Source organism: Falco naumanni, chromosome 3 (genome assembly GCF_017639655.2).
Source record: "Falco naumanni isolate bFalNau1 chromosome 3, bFalNau1.pat, whole genome shotgun sequence".
Taxonomy (NCBI): Eukaryota; Metazoa; Chordata; class Aves; order Falconiformes; family Falconidae; genus Falco; species Falco naumanni.
The window spans coordinates 2,105,310-2,125,657 of NC_054056.1; the positions used below are offsets into that span (position 1 = coordinate 2,105,310).

The 20,348-nt window shown below is 39.0% G+C and overlaps 1 protein-coding gene across 2 annotated transcripts in view; it reads right to left on the bottom strand.

The window, feature by feature from the left end:
• The window catches only part of KDM1A (lysine demethylase 1A), a 38,700-nt gene that overhangs the window by 16,342 nt on the left and 2,010 nt on the right, over window positions 1-20,348 (bottom strand). The window contains exons 2-9 of one of the 2 annotated variants that reach the window (XM_040585342.1): window positions 19,130-19,295; window positions 14,120-14,179; window positions 10,299-10,432; window positions 6,953-7,031; window positions 6,171-6,263; window positions 5,304-5,410; window positions 3,357-3,438; window positions 1,001-1,095 (exon numbers count right to left, since the gene is read on the bottom strand). In XM_040585342.1, the coding sequence (XP_040441276.1) occupies window positions 1,001-1,095; window positions 3,357-3,438; window positions 5,304-5,410; window positions 6,171-6,263; window positions 6,953-7,031; window positions 10,299-10,432; window positions 14,120-14,179; window positions 19,130-19,295 (816 nt within the window). The remainder of the gene's footprint in view (window positions 1-1,000; window positions 1,096-3,356; window positions 3,439-5,303; window positions 5,411-6,170; window positions 6,264-6,952; window positions 7,032-10,298; window positions 10,433-14,119; window positions 14,180-19,129; window positions 19,296-20,348) is intronic. The other variant, XM_040585343.1, reaches the window with a different exon arrangement.

Here is a 20,348-nt window from a genome sequence, read left to right on the forward strand (position 1 = left end):
AAGCCAACTTTTCCAACTGCCTATAGTAAGCCGTGGATTCTTCCACTACTCTTGTGTACTATTCTGCAGGTAGCATCTCCCTGGAAACATACTGCATCATTAAAGTAATTTCCCTATCTGATGGCTCTGTAGGAACTACCTTTCTAAGAGAATCACAGCAGTGCAGAGGCAAACACGTTGCATGCGAGACTGGCTTCACAACATGAGAGCAGACTGACTGCTAGAACCGTCTACAATGTCTTTGTAGCTCTCCCTGAGTTTATTATAGCACCCTGCACTCGCATACAGTTAAGAAAGGCTGCGGGTGCCAGGTTACAGCAGGTTTGTGCCAAGGATCACTTTTACAGGCCTCTAACAAGAAGCCCAGTATCCTCGTCTGTCTTCTTTTAGAAGTTACTCTTGGTACCGTGTTTTAACATTCAGGATGTAGGAACACTTCCAGTCAATGCACGTGTGAGATTCAGCAGTAAACTATGATCTGCCACTAAACTATGTTCTCTCTCAAACAGAGTTCCTTGACGCTACAGTAGAAATAAAGCTAATTAGGTTTGTGAATCCCAGCTCTAGAATATTATTGCTGAACTATTGCATGCATTCAACCAGCTGGAATTGGTTAGTCAATTCTTCAAAAAGCAACAGATGAATAGCCAGAATGAGCTTATAAAAGGAGTAGCAGCAACAACAACAAAAGCTAGAGTGCCAGCACAGCAGTCAGTTGTTTCAAAGAGAAGACAGACAACTGTAAGGAAAAACAGTAATAAATTTGGGAAGAACAAATTAAGTTAAAGTTAAGAACATATTAAGTTAAAAACTCACACAGAAATAACAGGTTTTAGAAGAATACACGCAGATATGCTAGGATATTACTACACTGCCTAAAAATGGACACGTGCTTTCGTTTCTCCCTGTCCCTCTTCCTGGAAGCTATCTCCTGCTAGTAATAGCATGGTAACAAATACAGTTGAGATTAAAAGGTTGATGAAAACAGTATCAGACTTACAGCTTGTCCATTTGCTTCATAAAGTGGGCATTTTTGTTTGATCTTAGCCAATTCCATATTCACTTGTTTGCTGACCACAGCCATGGGATTTCCTCCTGGAAAATATTTTGTATAGTTAACAAAGAACTTCTGCAAAGTTTGTCAGCATTTAAATAAAAATTCCACAGCTAAAGCTATTTCAAAGACTAAACACACCAACTCCAGTGAATGCATTCCACTAAAGCAGGATAACACTGCCAAAGGTCTACTCTTCACAGCCATCCTTGCAACAAAGTCATGGGGAAAAAAACCCAGCACACCTGCCCACCAACGCTTAAAGGATAGTATGTAAAAAGGGCTGATTGTAAAAGCAGAGTCCTAAGGTGGCAGCAACCTTAGTATGATTGAGAGTTTATATCTATAAATACAACTTCAAAACATTTGCAAGCAGAGTGTTTAAAAAGCCAAGGAAAGCTCCCAGAGCTGCACAGTAACTTCAGGAGCTTTTGAAAGTGTGGTGACATGGAACCTGAAGAATTCAGTCCCTAAAAACTTAGTGGAACTCAGGCAAGTGAATTAGTGAATACAACCTATGAAGATGAACCATGTACACCAACTGTACCTGGAAGACATGTAACTAAACAGATTAGAAAACAATCTAGGAGATTCCATGTAGAAACACAAGAAAGGCAGAAAGCATTAACTTTAAGCAACCAGAACCACTACACATCAAAGCCTCTCTGTAGGTACAGCAGAGGGAAGGAAAAGAACGGACACAAATGGGAAATGGCATAGACTAGAGGCAACATGGGCTTCCTCCACAAAATTAACTTTGGGAAAAGTTTTTCAGATCTAGATTCCCCATGTTCTTGATTCTGAAATCGAATCAAACCCAGAGTCTTAGCTCAGAATAGCAGGGGGAGTTCAGCCACCTTCCTGTCTTTAAAGAGATGACTGAACAAGCAGAACAGAGTTCTGAAGCAGGTCTAAGTAAGTTCATGTTTCAAGTTAAATAACCTACTAAAAATTTTAGTTCTTCCACAGTTTACTAACAAAACTAGAAAAGATCCCATAATTTCAGTCTTTCACTTTGCTGAAAGACAAGCTCAACCCCTTCAGTAGTCTTCCCTCCTCACATCTCTTCCAGATCCAGAGATATGAAGGGTGCCCCTCAAACCATCTCCTTCACTGCAGGAATCTTTCTGTCTCCATAGCACATACTGCCTCACTCAACACAAAGGGTAGATTCTTTTGGGAAGGAAATACCCGTGATGAATTAGGTATAAACGTAATTCATCTTTTTTTTTATTACAGTCTTTCACTAGGCAACCTTAAATCTGTTTTACCAGGACTGTGCAACTTCAATATGCTTTGTCTGGAAACAGTTTCTGGATGCAATTTAATAGAGACTAACCGTAAGACAAACACCAAGTTTTGGCAGTCAGTAAAACTCAGTTAGGTTTTCTAATATTTTATTATTTCACTGCATTACTGAGGAGTATTCCACACTGAATACGTGCCCATCTTCTTAACAGAGTAATCAGTATCAGTAACTGATGCCATCCCATAAACCAGCATTAAAGAGGAAGAAACATGGCTTGTTTGCCATTCTTTTTACAACTATTTTTGAAATCACTTAGAGAAAGGACTTTTGGGGTTTAAATCCTGACTTTAGCTTTATCTTTGGCTCTGCACTTCATTCCCCTTTCTCCCTTTTTTCCCCACGTAAATGAAAAAACATATTCCATCTCTTTGGGGTCTCTCCCATCCCATAACTTTGCTATTTATTTGCTCTTGTTTACCTTGCTCTTAGCTAGTAATCTAATCCCCTCACTACATTCCTACTGCTCCATGTTCAATTTCAGGTTGTACTTTGGAAGATCCAAGGGAACAACTACAAGAGTTACCAAGAAACTGAGTTCACAGACCTGAGCTGGGAAGCCACTGGCAGCTGGGTAAAGCAGCTTTAGAAATGCTTGCTCAGCAAGTGTGGTGAACCCGGTTCAGATACCACCTTAAAGGAACCGGGCAAAGGAACAGACACACGAAAGGACAGCATGCCAAGGAAAGACCAAAGAATTCCACCCAGCACAAGCAAAGAAGAATGGATCTACAACAGTCTGATGGTATGACAAGACGCCTGTGTGACTTCAGTGACCAACGAGAGCTCAGGCACCAACAAAACTCCCAGCTTTTAGTGCGGGCTGCCATCTGTTCAGAAGATTCAGCCAAAGAGGCTGAACTAGAACGTGTTATTTTTTAACAGTTAAAAATATACAATTATTTTGGTCATGAAAGGAAACAGCATCGGGTTTCAGATTTGTAACATTTGTCCCACAATTTTCTTCCCCGCTGCTTTTTATTTGGAAAAACTCACCAAGTCCAGTTACCACCATTGCTCCTAGATCAGCCACGTAGTTCCCTTTGCGAAAGGTAGCAACTCTTCCTCCTACTCGGTCCTTTTAAAAGCACAATATATTAAACTCCCTTAACATTCAGCAATATAACTCACTTAAGAACCTCAGCAAAGGAACACCTGATCTCAACTAATTTGCCTAAGTTAAGGAATAAAATGTTTAAGCTGCATTTTTTAAAAATAAAAAAGGAAAGAAAAAGATGCCTGACCTAATTTGGACACATTTAACTGTATCTACAGTAGGATTTACTACAATTTTAAAACGAATCCTTCATTGTCCCTGGATAGATTGTTACATACTAAATCCCTTCCACTTCCTACCACAAAATCCAATAGATACATAGGAAATGACACAGCCATGCTTGAGAAAACTAAATTTTAGGGTTAGAAAAACCATCAACCCATTATTTATATCTATTCTCCACAGAAAAGCCAGCTATCAATCAAGAAGATAACTACAAATCAACTGCCCAACTTCGAAGCAGGAAAAAAAGCTTTTGGTTCTTGACCCACACTACGGACTTAAGGATAACATAAATTTTCCTACCATTTTAAATGTAACGAGGAAAAGAAAAGACACCTTTCCCTATTCTCAGTCTAGCTAGCAGGGTGATATTGGAGATAAGCATCAATTACAATTGGGCAAAGATCCCAAACAGCTACCAATCCATATAAAAATGTAAAGTTTTATTTTTAGTAATTAAATCAGCAATTCAGAAGATTGTAAACTGTCTAAAGGTTACAGAAAATGAGTGGTTGCAAAGAAACTATCACCTGAATCACTGAAATCATAATGCAAGAAAACACCAGACAGCCTAAAAAAATAAAAATACAAATAAATACAGACTTTCAAGAACAGATGCAGCAGCCTAGAGAAAAATGACTGAACAATTAAGTCTGCTGCACTCTCCTTTGCTCTAGTTGTATGGAACCTGTGGAGCACAGAGACAGCAGCTCTGGCTCCCCAGCAACAACAGCATCAGGTCTCAAAATTAAGAGCCTGAAACGTTTCTCTAATAAAAAACTTAAGAAGATTATTTTAATCTGTGCTAGAAAAATGTCTGAAGTAAATATACAAAGGAAACTGAAGTCAGGAAATAAAACATAAATTCCAATTTAACTGGTGAATGGATTTATTTTAAATGTGTATCACACAAAAAATAAATATGTAAATACATATATGGTATCTATATTGAATAATATGTAAATAAATAAAATTAATGTAAAACACATTATTTCAAATGTATATCAAAATACATATTTAATGTATTTTAAATATGTATTTATTTAACATGTGTATTTTAAATGTGAGAAAATGAGCTATTCTCAATTGATTATTGATTAGATTATATTAAAAAACCCTTTGACTTTAAAAAGAAGGAAATTCCACTTACAAATGAATATAAAAGAACACTATTACTGGAATCAGTTAGTTCACGCACTACAAAATATAGCTCTGTATAACTTTAAAGCCTCTGTGAAGCAGGCAGTAATAAACAAGGAAGGCATTAATGTAGATGGAAAAGATGCAAGAAAAATATCCTGCCTGATGTTGTATAGCAATTCGAAACGATTCTATTTAATGGGCAAGTTCTTGAAACACAGACTTCCATTCTGCTTTCCAGTGAAAAACCAGCTCCAGTTAATGAAAGGAAGAAGATTACAGCCTGTTACCGGTGCAAGCATATGGCACTAGCACCTGACTTTACCTGTCCACCCCTGAGAAAGCACTGGCGAACACCGAGTAAGAACAGGTTTCGTACGCAGCAATACATCCCAGCTGGCTGTAACTACACACACGCTTACCCATCCTGGGCACGCTGCTGGGATACCCAGCCTCATCCTAGTACTGAATGTGGTTACTGGAGAAGCTTCCGCGTAGAAGTAAAAGAGCACAGAAACCCATACCCTGGCTTCCAGAACTGTGACATCCATTCCAAAACTCTGCAACTGGCGAGCTGCTGCCAAACCAGAGACTCCAGAACCGATAATGATCACCTTTCCGGTCTTCTTGGCTAAAGAAAGGGAAAAATAAGCTACAGGCTCCATCTACGCATTAGCACATTGCAAGCAGTCATGCTAAAGTTGCATTTAAGAGATACCAAGAATAAAATACAGCTTTCTTATCAGTTGTTCTGACAGAAAAAACTTTAACAAAACAAATACCACCAAAATAAATCTGGAGTAATTATGTGCATAATATGGCAACAGTAAAACACTTTGCCATTTCTCTCAGTGAGACAGGTACAAGAAAAATACAAAACAGCAGCGCATCTGTGACAAGGAAGAAAACAGGAAGAAAAATACTTCTGAAGGACAACTGTTTGAAGAAACTGATTCTTACTACTGTGGGACAAAGTACCATAGTTTTATTTCTTTCTGTCCCAGAAGAATAAAATCTAGAAAGGACAGACAAGTTCAGCACTTGTAAAATTCAAGCATCACAAAAGCATGGAACAGAAGCAGTATGGTATTCTTTTTCTGTCTTTTGTTATTCAAACGAGGAAAAAGACAACTTATTAAACAGCGACAGCCAGTCACCAAATTATCTACAGAAGATTTGCAAACATTTTCCCTCTCCAAGTGATTTACTTAACACAAGGCTTCTCCATGCCAAAATAAATACCACGAACATCTATAGCCAGATGGCTTTCCAGCCCTTTCCCCCCCACCCTCAGCATGGCAATCCTAAAAAAAACACTCAAAAATTTGTCCTAAGAAATCACAGAACATTAAAACAAAACTCTAATTAGAAACAATTTTCAAGTTTCTTACTTGGAAGGGGCTTCACTCTTTTGTAGATACCAAAGTTGATTAGACCATGCCGCTCCAGATAGCTGTGTACTCTGTGAACAAGCACCGTATCACCTAAGAAATTGTAATGTTTTAAAGTTATTCTGTACGTTCGGCAGCATGTATGTACTAAAAACATATTCACAAGCATACAGAACACACCAGCAACATTTTTATCACCACAGTAATTAACTATTCTGCAATACTTGACAGTGTATCTGCGTTCATTTCAGCATTATATTCTTCTTTAATTACTTTCTCTTTATGGCTCTCCTCCATCCTTTTCTACTTTATTGGGATCTTTTTTGAGAAGGGTGGCATGGCCTACATTTGCACGCAGTATCTCCTTGCTCTTTTGCTGCCTTCTCTCAACACAGCCCTCATGTTCAAGCTGCCTGTAACTTTTTAATGCCTCCCAGAAAACTTACGCTCAAGAAAATCTCACAGCTGCAAACTATCATGAAGTTATAGTGAACCTTAAAAGCTGCATGAGAATTCACTCACAGGGAAGTACTGTAACGACCCACTTTTTACCAGCTTTTTTGAATTCTGCGAGGGATATGTTTCTTTACCAGACGAATGAACCCTAACAAATCTGAAACATAAGCATACTGCAATCCCTATTCTGTACGCGAATGCTCACAGAACAAAAGGACGCATCTGAAGTCCTCTCTTGATCCCGAGTAGCTTTTCCCCAACTAAGACTGAAAAACAATTGCAATGATACATAAAGTATGGTTTTGGCAGTAAAAGACTTGACTTACTATTGTAAGGTGCTTCTAATTGTTGGATAGTTGCCTCAAATGTCAACTGAATCTTTGGGTTATCCAACCAGAGCTGCAGCTGTATTTAAACAAACAGTAAGACACATTATATTAAGCAATACCAAAGAGATGTTTTCCATCTGTGTGTGTGTGTTTTGTTACCAAATACATTTAAGGAGATGAAACCCTCTCATGAGTTAAACTCTGGCATGGCTATCCAAGCCACACTGAACTTTGCCTTCCAGTGTTCTTCAAGGTGCATCAAGTTAGCAATCTCCCAATTACAGACACAAGAAAACATACACTGAAAGAACAAAAGCTACAAAACAGAAGTGCCAGAATGCCTGTATGTACAGCCTTCCTTCCACCTGCATGCTAAGTGCAATATGTGTGGTATTTTAAATGGACATACAACATCCACCCGCAGCTGACTCTTCAGCATCAAATTTCACATTACTTTTGTAAAAGCTACAGAAGTACCTGTCGTCTTACAAAGTTTATTTATCTCAGACCTTTAATCATCTAATCCACCTTTCACCACTGATGTAAGACACTACCATGGACTACACTGGCCATGCATACACAAGAAAAAACATTTAGAGGACAGTTACAGTTCAAAAACCAAGCAGGAAGAGCTGCCTGTGAAATATTAATTATGTCACTTCATGCTAGAAAAAAAAAAGGCGGCATAGAATAGATTCACAGCTGTTTTCCCAACAGAACTCCTACTTCATGGCACGGACAGCAACAGTTAATAAATAACATTTTACTGTTCAATGCCTAGATCTAGGTCATACAGAGCATCTCCACACCATTTTACATTCCAGAATTAGTCATTTATTTGGGTATTTCTCTACAATTGCACTACCAAACTTCACAGCTCCTCACAGATACCAAGGTAGAAATCATACAAGTACAACGAATAGGCAAGATTATGGAGGAATTTCCATATAATTTGGGAAGCCAGTTGAGGCGAATTTCATCTTTAGCACAGTACTTTCTTCTACTCATTTTCCAAGTCATTTCAAACAATGTTCTGATAGTTTCCAAGTGTGAAACTAACCATTTTGTAGTACTAAGTCCTGTAACGTTAAGATTTCATTCTCGGTTGGAAGAGTGAAAAGCCCACAATCTGTATTTTTATATATAAATCTCTATGTGTGTGTGTATATATATATATATAAAAATTACTTCCATTATTCACATTAGTTTACTTTTATTTAAAATTCATTTTATCTGCTATGTTGTCGCCCAGTTACTCGTAAGTCTTTATCTTTTGTAGTTCTCATTTTACTACCCAAAATAACTTTATATGTGCAGAAAATGACCATTTCTTTACAAATTCTGATTTTTAGACCCTCCATGAATACAAAGAACAGTGAAGGCCTCAGAAGATTTTAAAGGCTTCAAACCACAACTGCCCTGCAATATCACAACAGATTATTTATCCTACAGAATCTGCTTTGTAAATTTTTATTATCTGCTTTAACCAACAGTAATTTACCAAGAGCTTTTACTGCTTTGGGTTGTTTGTTTGTTTGGGTTTGTTGTTTGGTTGGTTTTTGTTTTGGGGTGGGGGTGATTCACATAGATCACATGAAGCCGATCTCCTTTGTTCACTTTGTCATGAGTCCTTTAGAAGAACCTGGATGGACTGAGATGAAAGCTACTGTGAGCCTTCCAAAATAAGTTTTTACTTACAAGGTCATTCATTCAATTCTTGATTCCATTTGTTACCAGGCAAACTGGAAATACCAGACTTACTCGCCTAACCCCTCTAACCTCCGGGAACTCTGGGTGGTTTTGTCCTCGTCAGTATTTTCAAATCCCTTGGTACCGCACACTGCAGTTCACAGCTCTTCCTGAGCTCTGCTGAGCACTGGGGTTTATATCACCATCTGCTCCATCTGCCGTTTTACAACCTCTGGTATCCCAACCGGAGAAGATCCCCTCACAGCTCCCTTGGAAAGGGGCTCCTGCTCAGGAACTGAGCTCTAAGTTCCTCCATAGTGAATAAGGATCAAAGACCAGCAATGCAGCTTTGCTAGTGCTAACCCTTTCCAAGCATTCCTTTAAATCCCAGTCCGCTACTAGTTTCAGTGGAAGGCTTTTCTGCTTCTAATGTGTTTGTAAAAGGATTACTCACCATTATTTTGAGCAAAATGTTGTTCAAACCTTCTGGCTTGACTTGGTCTGTTTTTATGCATCTCATGACTCCCAAAAGTTACAACTTAGGTTTAATTGGAGGGAGATTTCAGAGGAAAAGCTAAAAAAATCACACTCTTAGCACAAAGATGTCCACCATGCATAAATTTCAAATAACTTCTTTAAGTTATTAAGCATTGGGTGCTACCATAGTTACACACTGTGATGCCCTTTGATTGTCTTAAGTCTGTGAAAAAAACTGAATGATACATAAGGTGTTTTATCTTTTAACTACGGTAACAAAGCAATTTCGGAAATATTTCTTGCTTTCATACTGTTAATTTTTCTAACATGACTTAAGTTTTCTAAAACACTCTTTTTTAAGTACAGGTAAAAGCCCTGAACTGTGTTTGTGTGCCAACGAACCTAAAAGCACTGTCACAATTTAAAAGCATCATCTGCAAAAGCCACTACTGTTTAAGTTTTATTAAGGTTTAAACTTCAGGCATGCTTGCCTGAACTCAAGTGAATCAACTCCCCAGTGAATTATTTGAATATTGCCCCCTCTTTCTGTATTTTAAGTTGTAAGGAAGTTTTGAATTGGGAAGAAATGCTACAAACATTCAGAAGCAGAGTTTCATTTCTTTACTATTACGATTTCTTTTACGAAATCAAAGCTGGCAAAGTAACTGTTTGGTTCTCAGAATAAGCCACATGACTGGCTTGATGTCTCAATATTACAGCAACTGTGTGCTATGCAAAGTGAAAAAACCCCACAAAAAGCTGAGAGGTTTGCCGTATTCTAAGCAACAATGTATTTGATTATTACTTTTAAGTATTCCACAGAGACTTCTTTAAGCTGAGATTAAGTAATAGAGCATTTGCAGCAGCTTTCTGTTTGTTTCCTTTTTAAAAGCTGTATTAGCTGAATCATGTCGTTTTGATGGTTAGTAAGACTGTTTTGGATATTGTAAATATACTACAGATTCGTCGTGCTGCCTCACAGCATTGCATCAATCAAGAACTGGGTAACGCCTTCCCTAGCAACTTGAAGAGTATGACAGGATGCCAGAAATGAAACCCCACCACCTCAAAACCAACAAACCTTCCAAGTGTTACGACATGAGAACTGCCAAGAAGTCTTTATAACATACACAAACATCCTACCCTTTTTTGATCAATACTTTCACAGTAAACTTACGGTGCGGTTCCTGATGTACAGAAACACCTTCTGAGTCTGCTGTGGCCCACTGATTATATCAGGGAAGCAGGCAGCTTCTTGAGATGTCATACGGTCATGGGGAAGTCTACTCTGGAAAGCGGCACCCTCCACACCTACAATAAAAAGACAAGTTGTCTACAGGCACTGCAAAAGGAACTGCCAAGTAAGTATTTTTATACTACCCTTCCTAGCCAGTGCACCTAGCCATGAGGTGATATAGTGGCCAATTTTGTATCATACTTTTAGTCCTTTTACCTACTTCTGCAAGACATGGAGGTTCCCAAGTCAACAGTTCTTTGCATTACAGGTATCATCTAGGGTTAATGAAAAAGCTATACTACAGAGGGAAAACAAAACAGAACAACCCTGAAGAATAAGGGGAGCAGAGGCACATATCAATATAATATATATTATTTCATAAAGAAAGTATATAATATCAATAAAACATAACTGCTTTAGATGCTGTCCTCCATTTGTATGGTTTCCAGTTTCTACCACAATATGAAAAACGTTTCTGAACCCATTCAAAGCCAAAAGATCTTTAAGATACAAGCACAATGCCTACAGTCCCCTCTCACCTGCTTTTCAAGGTTTCATCTGCACTGAATTCAAGCTAGAGGAAACCGTCTTCACCTCTCCTTTTGCATATTTTATACATTCACAACAGGCAGTGAAATGAAATACAATCCTACGTGTGCTCTTCCTGTGCCTCCTCCTCAAGTGCTGCCTACAATCAACAACTACAGATTTCTGACTTCTCCTTTTAAATGCTCCACATGTAAAAGACTAACATTGAACATATACATGAAACATTTTCTTTATGGAAAGACTTAATTCATAAAGGCACCTGTATTTCTATCAACCCAAACACTAGCAATGGAGTAATAATACAGTACTCTAATACTATGTAATAATGCACTCTACATTCCTCAATCTCATTTGAATGTTAGCCTATAAACAAAGCAACAAATCAAGACACAGCTACATAAAGTGCTACAGCACGAGTGCAGAAAGCAAATCTTGCAAGCACAGTGAGCAAAATGAAATACTGAGATGGGAAATACAGCAAGAACAATATAAATCTTGTACGTCCTAGAAAGTGACTTAAGATCAGGACAGACAGGAGAGGACGTTCTATCTGGAAAGATACAAGCCAACATATCCCCAAGGGGAAAACAAAAATTACAGGTAATGCAGTAAGAATAAGATCCGATGATGCTGAAACTGGAATTGTTCAAAAGATTATAATAAATATCAAAGATAACATAAGCTTGCTGTGTGTAACACTAACAAAGACAACTGAAAGTTTGAAGTTCATGTGCAGAGAGAGGTACACGTCGCTGTACTGAGGAAAGGAATTATCTTCTTTCAGTTCTGGTGCAACCACACACACCTTTTATTTTCAAGCATTTTTACAACCCAAAGGTGAAGAAAAAAAATTTAAGCACGGAAATGGTTGTGAAGCTAAAAAAATTCATTCACAAGCAAAGATTAGAAGATCTAACTGTGTGATGACTCAAGGTAAAGAAAACTGTCTATAATAATTTACAGGAATTTTACAAGAGAAAAATAGAGGCTACAGAACACTGCAAGAAAGTAAAATAAAATTAACAACAGGAAAAGCTGACACACCCACACCACTTCTTGACACTAATATTTAGCTATGCGAGAAGTTCAGCTTCTCCAGCAATAAACATCCCCCAGCCCTTTTGTTGTCCTTCGGTCTAAAATCGGACCAACTGTGTGAACACGTACATATGCTAAGCTACGAACTCCATAAAACTGTGCCTGTAAATCAAACCAAAGTTACCAAATCTCTGATACTTCATTCATGTTAACAAATTTTAATTAAGGTTCTAGATCATCAAGCGTTAGCAAAAAGCTCACTCAGTAGCACAATTTTCGGAGAATGGCCAGTTAAAGACTTGAAACGCTGAGCCTCACTCCATCTTACAGGCTTGTACTAAAATGTGTGTGCCTTCTCCAGGTATCTGCTAAAAAGCATTAACTGTCACGCAGTGATCAACTACCAGGAAACTCTCAGACTTGGATTTAAGGCAATCCACCAGTTTCTTGAAAAGCTTTCTGATTTATTTCTTCAAATTGAGAACCCTGAGAAACTGGCGCTCCTAACAGCCTTGGAAAGAACTCCAAGGTGGGGTTTTTTGGTGGTTGGTTTTTTTTGCACCACCACATGTCTTCTATGGCAATACCACCCCTTGAAAATCAAAATGTCGGAATAGCTCCGGATTAGCACCAGTATTTAGAAAAGACAAAAAAAAAAAAAAAAAAAAAAAAAAAAAGAAAAAGAAAAACCCCAACACACAACCCCCCCACCATAATAAGATTTAACACCAGAATTTAGAAATAGCTTAGCTGTTACTAGCGAAGATCTCATTGTATTTGGCCCAACCAACAGAAGATCCTATAAGAACTAAACGTCCTTGAATTTACTTCTGCAACTACACAACTCAAGGTTAAGTCATGTTCAGGCTGATTAAATCCAACCGACCCCACACCCTTACTGCTTGTGGTTCACAAAAGCAACACTTTAAAGGGAGCACCGGTTCAGAACTACACCTGCTTTCCTTGGGGCAGGCAGCTCTTCCGTGACTGCAGGAATGGGTCTGCCTGGACCAGGTTCTCATCTCCTCTTCACACACATTCGCACACACACTTGCCACTTCCTGACATTCAGCATTAGCAACTAATGTGTTGAAGTTTCGATTGTCTTCCCTAGTGAAGAAATTTTAAGGGATGCTGCTCATTTAAAGACTTACTGAAACATGTGCAGATGAAGAACACTCTGAAGGTAAGCTTTTCGGCTGCTGAACTGCTGAACTTTAACAACTGTTAAAACATACCCTCAGCATATATATAAAAACCAAAATATGCAGAATTTCCAAAGAGCCAATGCCTGCCTAAAAATGAAATCGGCAATGCATCATTAAGCCCGTAATCTATAATAATCAGAAATTCTCTGCAAGTGGCAAGATCCAAAACATAACTAGGCTCCTTTGCTTAGAACAGCAAGGATGTACTCTCAGATGAATATCTTGAAGTTATATTTGCTCCAAAAAGAGCAACTTGGAGGTACAGAATAGGTTTTGGAGCCTTCAGCTCCTTTGCTTAAAACCCTAACCCTCAATCCTCAAGCGAGAGCAAAAGTGGCAGGGTTGGAGGAAGATTTTCAGTAGCACTCTAAGTACTTAAGAGTAAAGACACCAGTTCTGCGAATTAAGCAATAAATGTATACTGCTAGCATCAGTACTTAGGTCAAATGTCAAATGCAATTCACAATCCAGTCCACTGAGAAGCAGACTATGAATCCCCCCAACAGGTAAATCTCCTGGGCTAAGCGCCGGCACCCAGCTCAGACAGACACCCTTTCGAAAGAAAAAAACAAAGGAGCAAAAAGGTACTCCACGCTGTTTCTTCAGCAGATTAGAAAAAAGCTCTACTGTGCTGAAGCCCAGGGCTTTCTGCATCATTCTACGTTGTAGAAACTGGCTAGGTAAGAAATGTCTTTTTGCAGGTTTGGACTCCTCTCAACCTGGAGAGGAGTGGAGGGATGAGAGATCGGCCTGAGGCATTTCAACATAGGTTAGTGTCCTTTTCCACAGTTGGTACAGACCTCAACTGAAATCTGAAAATACCCCTCACTTTTTTAACAGGTGGGTAAACAGCTCCTGCATCTCCTGCTAAATTCTGGACAACCACACCCATGCGCACTTGCAAGCATCAATCCCTAACTTGGCGGCTCTTGCTACTAAGTGGCAAGCATCAAATGCCACCCTCACCTGATGCTTGGCCGTCTCCATACCCTCCAGAATTGTCGTCTTGAAGTCCTCCTGCTTGCCCTGTGGAAGGAAAGAGGAGAACTGAGGGACCTTACTCCATAAGTTAAACCATACTGGACATAAAGGCCCGGCAGTTGGCGTTTTAGGTATTAAATTTCACCAACTAACTAAACCCATTTTCTGAGAATCCCATCTTCTGGAACCTAGATTCAGGGCATCGAACTCTGTGGTCTTCTAAAGAATTATCCATGTTACTGGAACGCTTTATATCAGACTTTATGGGAAATAAAGAAGTACACAATATGTAGCATTCCTGGTGGCTAAATACGTATGATCAACTTAATGGCTAGGATTTGAATAATAGGATTACATTTCTTACTGCCAAGATCTGGTGGATGGATAGCATCAGATTCTATGGATCTCAAACCATAAGAATTTGATAATCTCGCCCTTGGTATTCCCAAGTCTCTCCATGTGCAAGGGGATAGTCTGAACCACTCCGAAAAGCCTCTTTCAAGAGAGCCTTGCTTTTCCCCGCCCCCCCCCATAAACCCTTCCTTGACACTTGATGATGGAACTATTTTTTGAAAGGCTCAGACCACTTATTTTGGCTTCAGTACCCTTGACACACCAACAGCATTCTAACTATGTCCACGTTCAAAGCCAAGTACACATGAATACCACTGATCAGTGATGTGATCAATACCCAGCACCGAAAGACATCAGTCTTCCAATGTATCCAGGGCTGAAAACACGAGGAAAGGCAAAACACTCATTTGAAAGATCCGAGGAAGTCTCAAAATTACCTTAGCCCGCATTTAAGTCCTAAACAGCAGCCTTGACAGGCCTACAACAACCAGGAGCAGGGCATTTCTAGAACAGAGATGAATACAGCTGCAGTGTCTGCAGGAACAAAGCTAATACAGGTCACCTCGAACACTGCTCATCTTCACAGGAGGTGCTAGCTCTGAGTTTAGCTCCTAAGCGTTACTCTTCCAGTCAGATGTTTGCCTGAAGTCTTGTCACCTCCAGAGCGCAGGACGCCGTTGAAAACTCAAAGACGGCTGAGCGCTGTTCAGCAGCTGCACCTGCACCGAGGCTCCTTCAAACCAAGTGCTCCAATAGTCAGCAAAGTTTGTTTTCTAAAGTCCAAACAAACCCCCACTGAACAAACCGCTGAGGTCAAGTTAGCAAATTCAACAGTCACTTCCTAGAGCACAACTGCTCAAGGTGTCACCTCCAAACTGGGAAGAGTAAGGTCTAACCTGAGGCTGTGTTCACATGTACAACTACTCTTTAGAGTTTAGGACTGGGTGGACAACTTTGCCAGAATGTTATCTGAGGCTCTCTGGGGACACACTAACTTAAAAGAATTTCATCTGAACTACAAATTTAACTCCTAAAGCAAGACACAGAAAGCAAACCAAGCGTTTTCATACTTTGATAACCTGGATTAACATCTGGAATGCTGTAAGATTACACATCTACAGATAAATAGGAACTGAAACAAGAAAGACGTTTTCACTCAGCTACAGTAGAGGAGCAATAGTCAGTACTTTTACATAATCAGTCTACCAAAAGGGAAGTTCAGAAACTTACAAGAGAGACTGTGACAAATAATTGTCTTCTGACAGGCCTCAGACAGAAGACCCAAAGTTGGGATTCTATGAACTAACTATCTGAAACAGCAAGAGAATACTCCTCACTTCATCTACACCATGTACTTTGCTGGGAACGTTACAAGACCTGCTTCCATTCTGGGAGAGACTAACAAAACTCAAACATTAATATTTACACTCCACCAGAGGCCATAAATTTGCAGGAAAAGTTACAAAAACCTTCCATAAGTCAAGAAATTGAAAAAATGCTGAAATCAGCCTGTGGCATTCATTATGCCTGAATCAGCAGTCACAATGAGTACAAGGGATAAAATTGCTCTTGGTTTACTTACAAAAAGAAATCACTATTTTCCTCGTCTGTTAGTAACAGCTAAGCCATTTTCAACGTTAAGTCAAAAAAAAAGCATCACTGTTACTGCTTGCTTGGATACCATTCTAAAAGCTACCCAGTCTAAGTACTGAAGTGTGGAAACAAGCCCTGCTAGTAGAGGTTGCTTCTCCTCCCCCATAAGAAAGTCATGTTCCAGCTGCAAAGGAACAAAGCAGCAAGCAAACTGCTGATCCACGTTAACATCAAATTATTGCAGCTGAACACAACATGTGCAGCAGCGGAATCTGCCGAAAGTCTCAAGGTAACACAGTAATGGACCATGAGCTGAACAGCAACCAGGAAGAAGGTTTAAAAAGGAGTCCACTTCATACAATCAACAATAGTCTTAAAATAAAGAATAGTAGGCACATGATTACCATCAAGTACTCAATTTAATTAGGAAAACAGATAAAGCCAGAAGAAAGACAGAGGCAGAGCACCACTACGTTTGACTGTTCACTTGCCCTTAATCTGGATGATCTTCAGTCTCAAACTTCCTTGGAAAAGAGTAGCTAGAAACATAAGATTACCACAAAGTAAGAATACTGACAAAACTAAAAAGACAGAAGCTGGTAAGGAAAACATTCAGGAAGCTATATAAATGAAAATCCAATCTGGTGAGGGCAAAGAAAAAAGATCCTTAGAGGAGAAAAACAAAAAGAAGCAAGGTCCTTAATTTCAAAAGGGATATGGGCAACCACCACCAATGTCATTCAGCACTGGAAGTGAGTTTGAAAGCTTTTTGTTATCAGACAATATTTCCCAAGTAAAAAAGAGGGAAGATACTTTATAAAGAAATTATCTTAATCGTGAAATACTGTTACACCTTTTAAAACTGCTCTGCAATAACATCCAGTAAATCTTGCAAATTCAGACTATAACCATCTGCATAGCCAAAACATCTGGAATTCCCCGCAGCTGAACACATTCACAGAACCCACACCAAGACCAGCATTTCACTGTCACCTAAAGTGTGATACTTAGTAACCTCCTCCTACTGTAAACTGTCTGTGAGGATGGACTAATGAAATACCAGCTACTGTCACTATTACATTTTTAAGTCTTTTCAACACAAAAGGTCATAATCTATAACGTGACAGCTTTATACATCTGCTGCATTACCTATGTGATTCCAGGCTTTAAACACACAAAGGAAATTATTAAGGTCTGCAGTGAGAATAAATTAACATTAATACACAGCTAACTTTTTGGATATTGTTAAATTTTCAATACTAATCCTGCTCTAATATTACTGTCCTACTTAATATTTCTTACTGAACACTTGTATTTTCGCTTCAAAGGAGTGACAAAGAGAGAAGACCTCAGTTATAAACACTGCTTCTATATACAGCAGACTCCATGCCTCTTACTGCTAATGGCTATTTAGATTAGAAGTTTCAATGCACCTCAACAGCCATATGATGGCTCAACAGCATAAGATGACCTGACGCTCTCGATGCTTGCATTAATAAAGATAGGGAGATCCACCAACGTATACAGTTTCAAGACTAGCTATAGAATGACAACTGAAAATCTGTTGTCTTCCTACATCACTGCTTCATACATATCACAGGATTTCTAGGAATGAAGAAAGGATATGACAACCTGAAATCGACTTATTTCCAGGCAGCTGAATAGAGCTTGTTTTAAAATTGGTTATATTTAGACTACTAAATATAGTGCTTGCAAAACAACTGCTTAACAGACTGTTGTGTGTATAGGACAGCATGAGTCTATCACTGCCTATCTTCCATGTTTATTCCTTCATGGGATAAAACACTAATTCACTGATTATGCCTCAAACTGATTTCAATAATCATTCTCAGAGGCGCAAAATGGCATCTGAGAAATATCAGAAGTGTGTTACTATTAGGTCTCAAGGATTAAACCCTAAGTCTAAGCTAATTCAACAGTCAAACATAAGATACTTGCTTCATTACACCTATTAAAATTCCATTTAACTAGGGGTAGGGAAGATTTTTATCATTGCAAGTACTTCAGTCAAACAGATGAGCTATAGCATTCCTGCATCAAGCCAGGAGCCAACAGCCACAACTGAAAAGAGATTACAGGGGCAAGTCCTAAGAGATAAAACACAACTGTGGCTTTTAATATATTTTCTGAAACTGAAGATAAGTATGCACAAACTGACATCTCAAACCTGCCAGCCAAAAAGAAGCCAATTAAGAGAAGAACTGAAGACCAGTGGTTATTCATATCAGTCATGAAGCAGCCGAAGTTTACCTACTACTAGATTTCAGCTATTGCCTAAAATCAACTAGCACACACACCATCTCATGAAATCTCTCCAACAGCTGAACTTTGCAAAAGCATGATTTTGTAGATAGTAAAGTGATAGATCAACACCAGACCTAACTAACGGTGGTAGCTGTAAACACAACAGAGGTAAAGAATGGACAGGGTACTGCTAATACCATACATTTCAAAAGATGCTTCCTGAAAAGACCGATAAAAAAAAACTTTCCAATGTAAAGTGAAGCTTTACGACTCTGTCAAAGGTAATGAATGAGGAAAGCACTAAAATTTAAGCGTACAGTATCCAACCAGAACTTGATTAGAGCTATAGTTTAAAGCCACAGGAATCACTGTAGATTAAATCTGTTCTCCTGCACAGAACCTCCCCCAGTAAGTCTAAGCTCTGCTCTCTCAGAGGAATAAGTGACTGTTGGTACATGAGCAGGTGTGGCAGCAAAGTGCCAAAGAGGCTATTCTGGTCAATAAGCTTCCAAAGACAAGTCAGTAAGGATTGTAAGCATCTAGTATGAGAGGTCTGATTTAGTTTAGAATTAGATCCTGCATATTCCCACCTTTATCAGGCTGCTTTTCTCAAGTTTTCCCCTCCTTCCACATATGGGGCCAGCAAAGAAAACACTGTAGAACAATCATTCAAAACCAGATCAAAACCAGACACGGGATCCATGATGCTGCACTTGACCCGGCTTAATTTCTGGCAATAGAACAGGTAAGTAGTGTCTGAGGAGAAGGTCTCTCTCTACTCACCAGATGGCTCTTCTGGCTCGCTTTCATTCTCTTCTTCTGCAGGAGCCGGTGGAGGTGGTGGTGGCAATTTTTTCTCTTTCTCAGCTTTAGCATTTCTTTCTTCTTCAGAGTAATACTCATCTTCTGACAGGTTTGCAAGACTCTCATCCATCTCTCTATACTCCACCTGTAAAAAACACAATAGAGGATAAACACACTGAAGACTCTTTTAAGTCTCACTACTAAAATGAACATTGCAAGCACAGAATTACTTACAGCTCAAACAAAAGGCCTGAGTTACCTTACTCAGTCTTACTACAGTCTCACCAGATTATAAAACCTTCAACAGCTTAACAAGTGCCATGTTTTTACCTCCACTAAAAAAAATAATTGTTTTCAGTACCTAACTGATGGATAGTAGGAGCTTTCCAGTCATATTGAGCCCAGTTTATGTGTATTTGCTATATGATCGTTCAACCTTTCTACTTTTCTTCCCTTCCTTCACCTCCCTGTTGAAGTGAGGGATAACAAATTGCCTCTGTGTACAACCCATATATTCCAACCTGAATTCCAGTCAAATGTGGGTGACCAAAACTGTACACGAGATTTCCTGAAAAAAAACCTCATCTATGTACAGAGACTTATCTTGCACAGATAGTCAGTCTTCTGTTTACTGGAAATCTTGCCCTGGTACAGACGATCACATTTGCCTCCTCTCCTGGGTTATCACACTAGTGGCTCAACACAAGACTCCAAAAAATAATGAAAAATTATTGCCATATTTTTTGTTCTATTCCCCAGCATAAATAAATAATATTACTGGCTAAAAAGACTCGCTCCAACTTAAAGGAACACAGAAAACCCCAAGAAATAACCTAGAAGGGATGTATCTCATACTGTTTAATAAACCAAGCTTTTTTCCAAAGTAAGAAAGCTTTGTATATTGCTGTTGAATTTCCCCACCTACTGGAAAGGAAAAAAGCACTTTTCACAATATGCAGCCACGGGACAAAAAAAGAAAGCAGCTAGTGACCCTCCAACATCCTACAGTTCAGCTTCTACTGTAAGATGACAAAAAGAACTCTGCATTTCTCATCAAAAGAATAACAAATCTTTCACAGTTCAAGTTCAGTCATTAAGAAAGGGCAATAATGGGCACGATTCAAAGCAGCACTTGGAAGCACAGGAAAGCCTAAATTCAGTAAACCACCAACACACTCCATCATCTGCTACCTTTTCA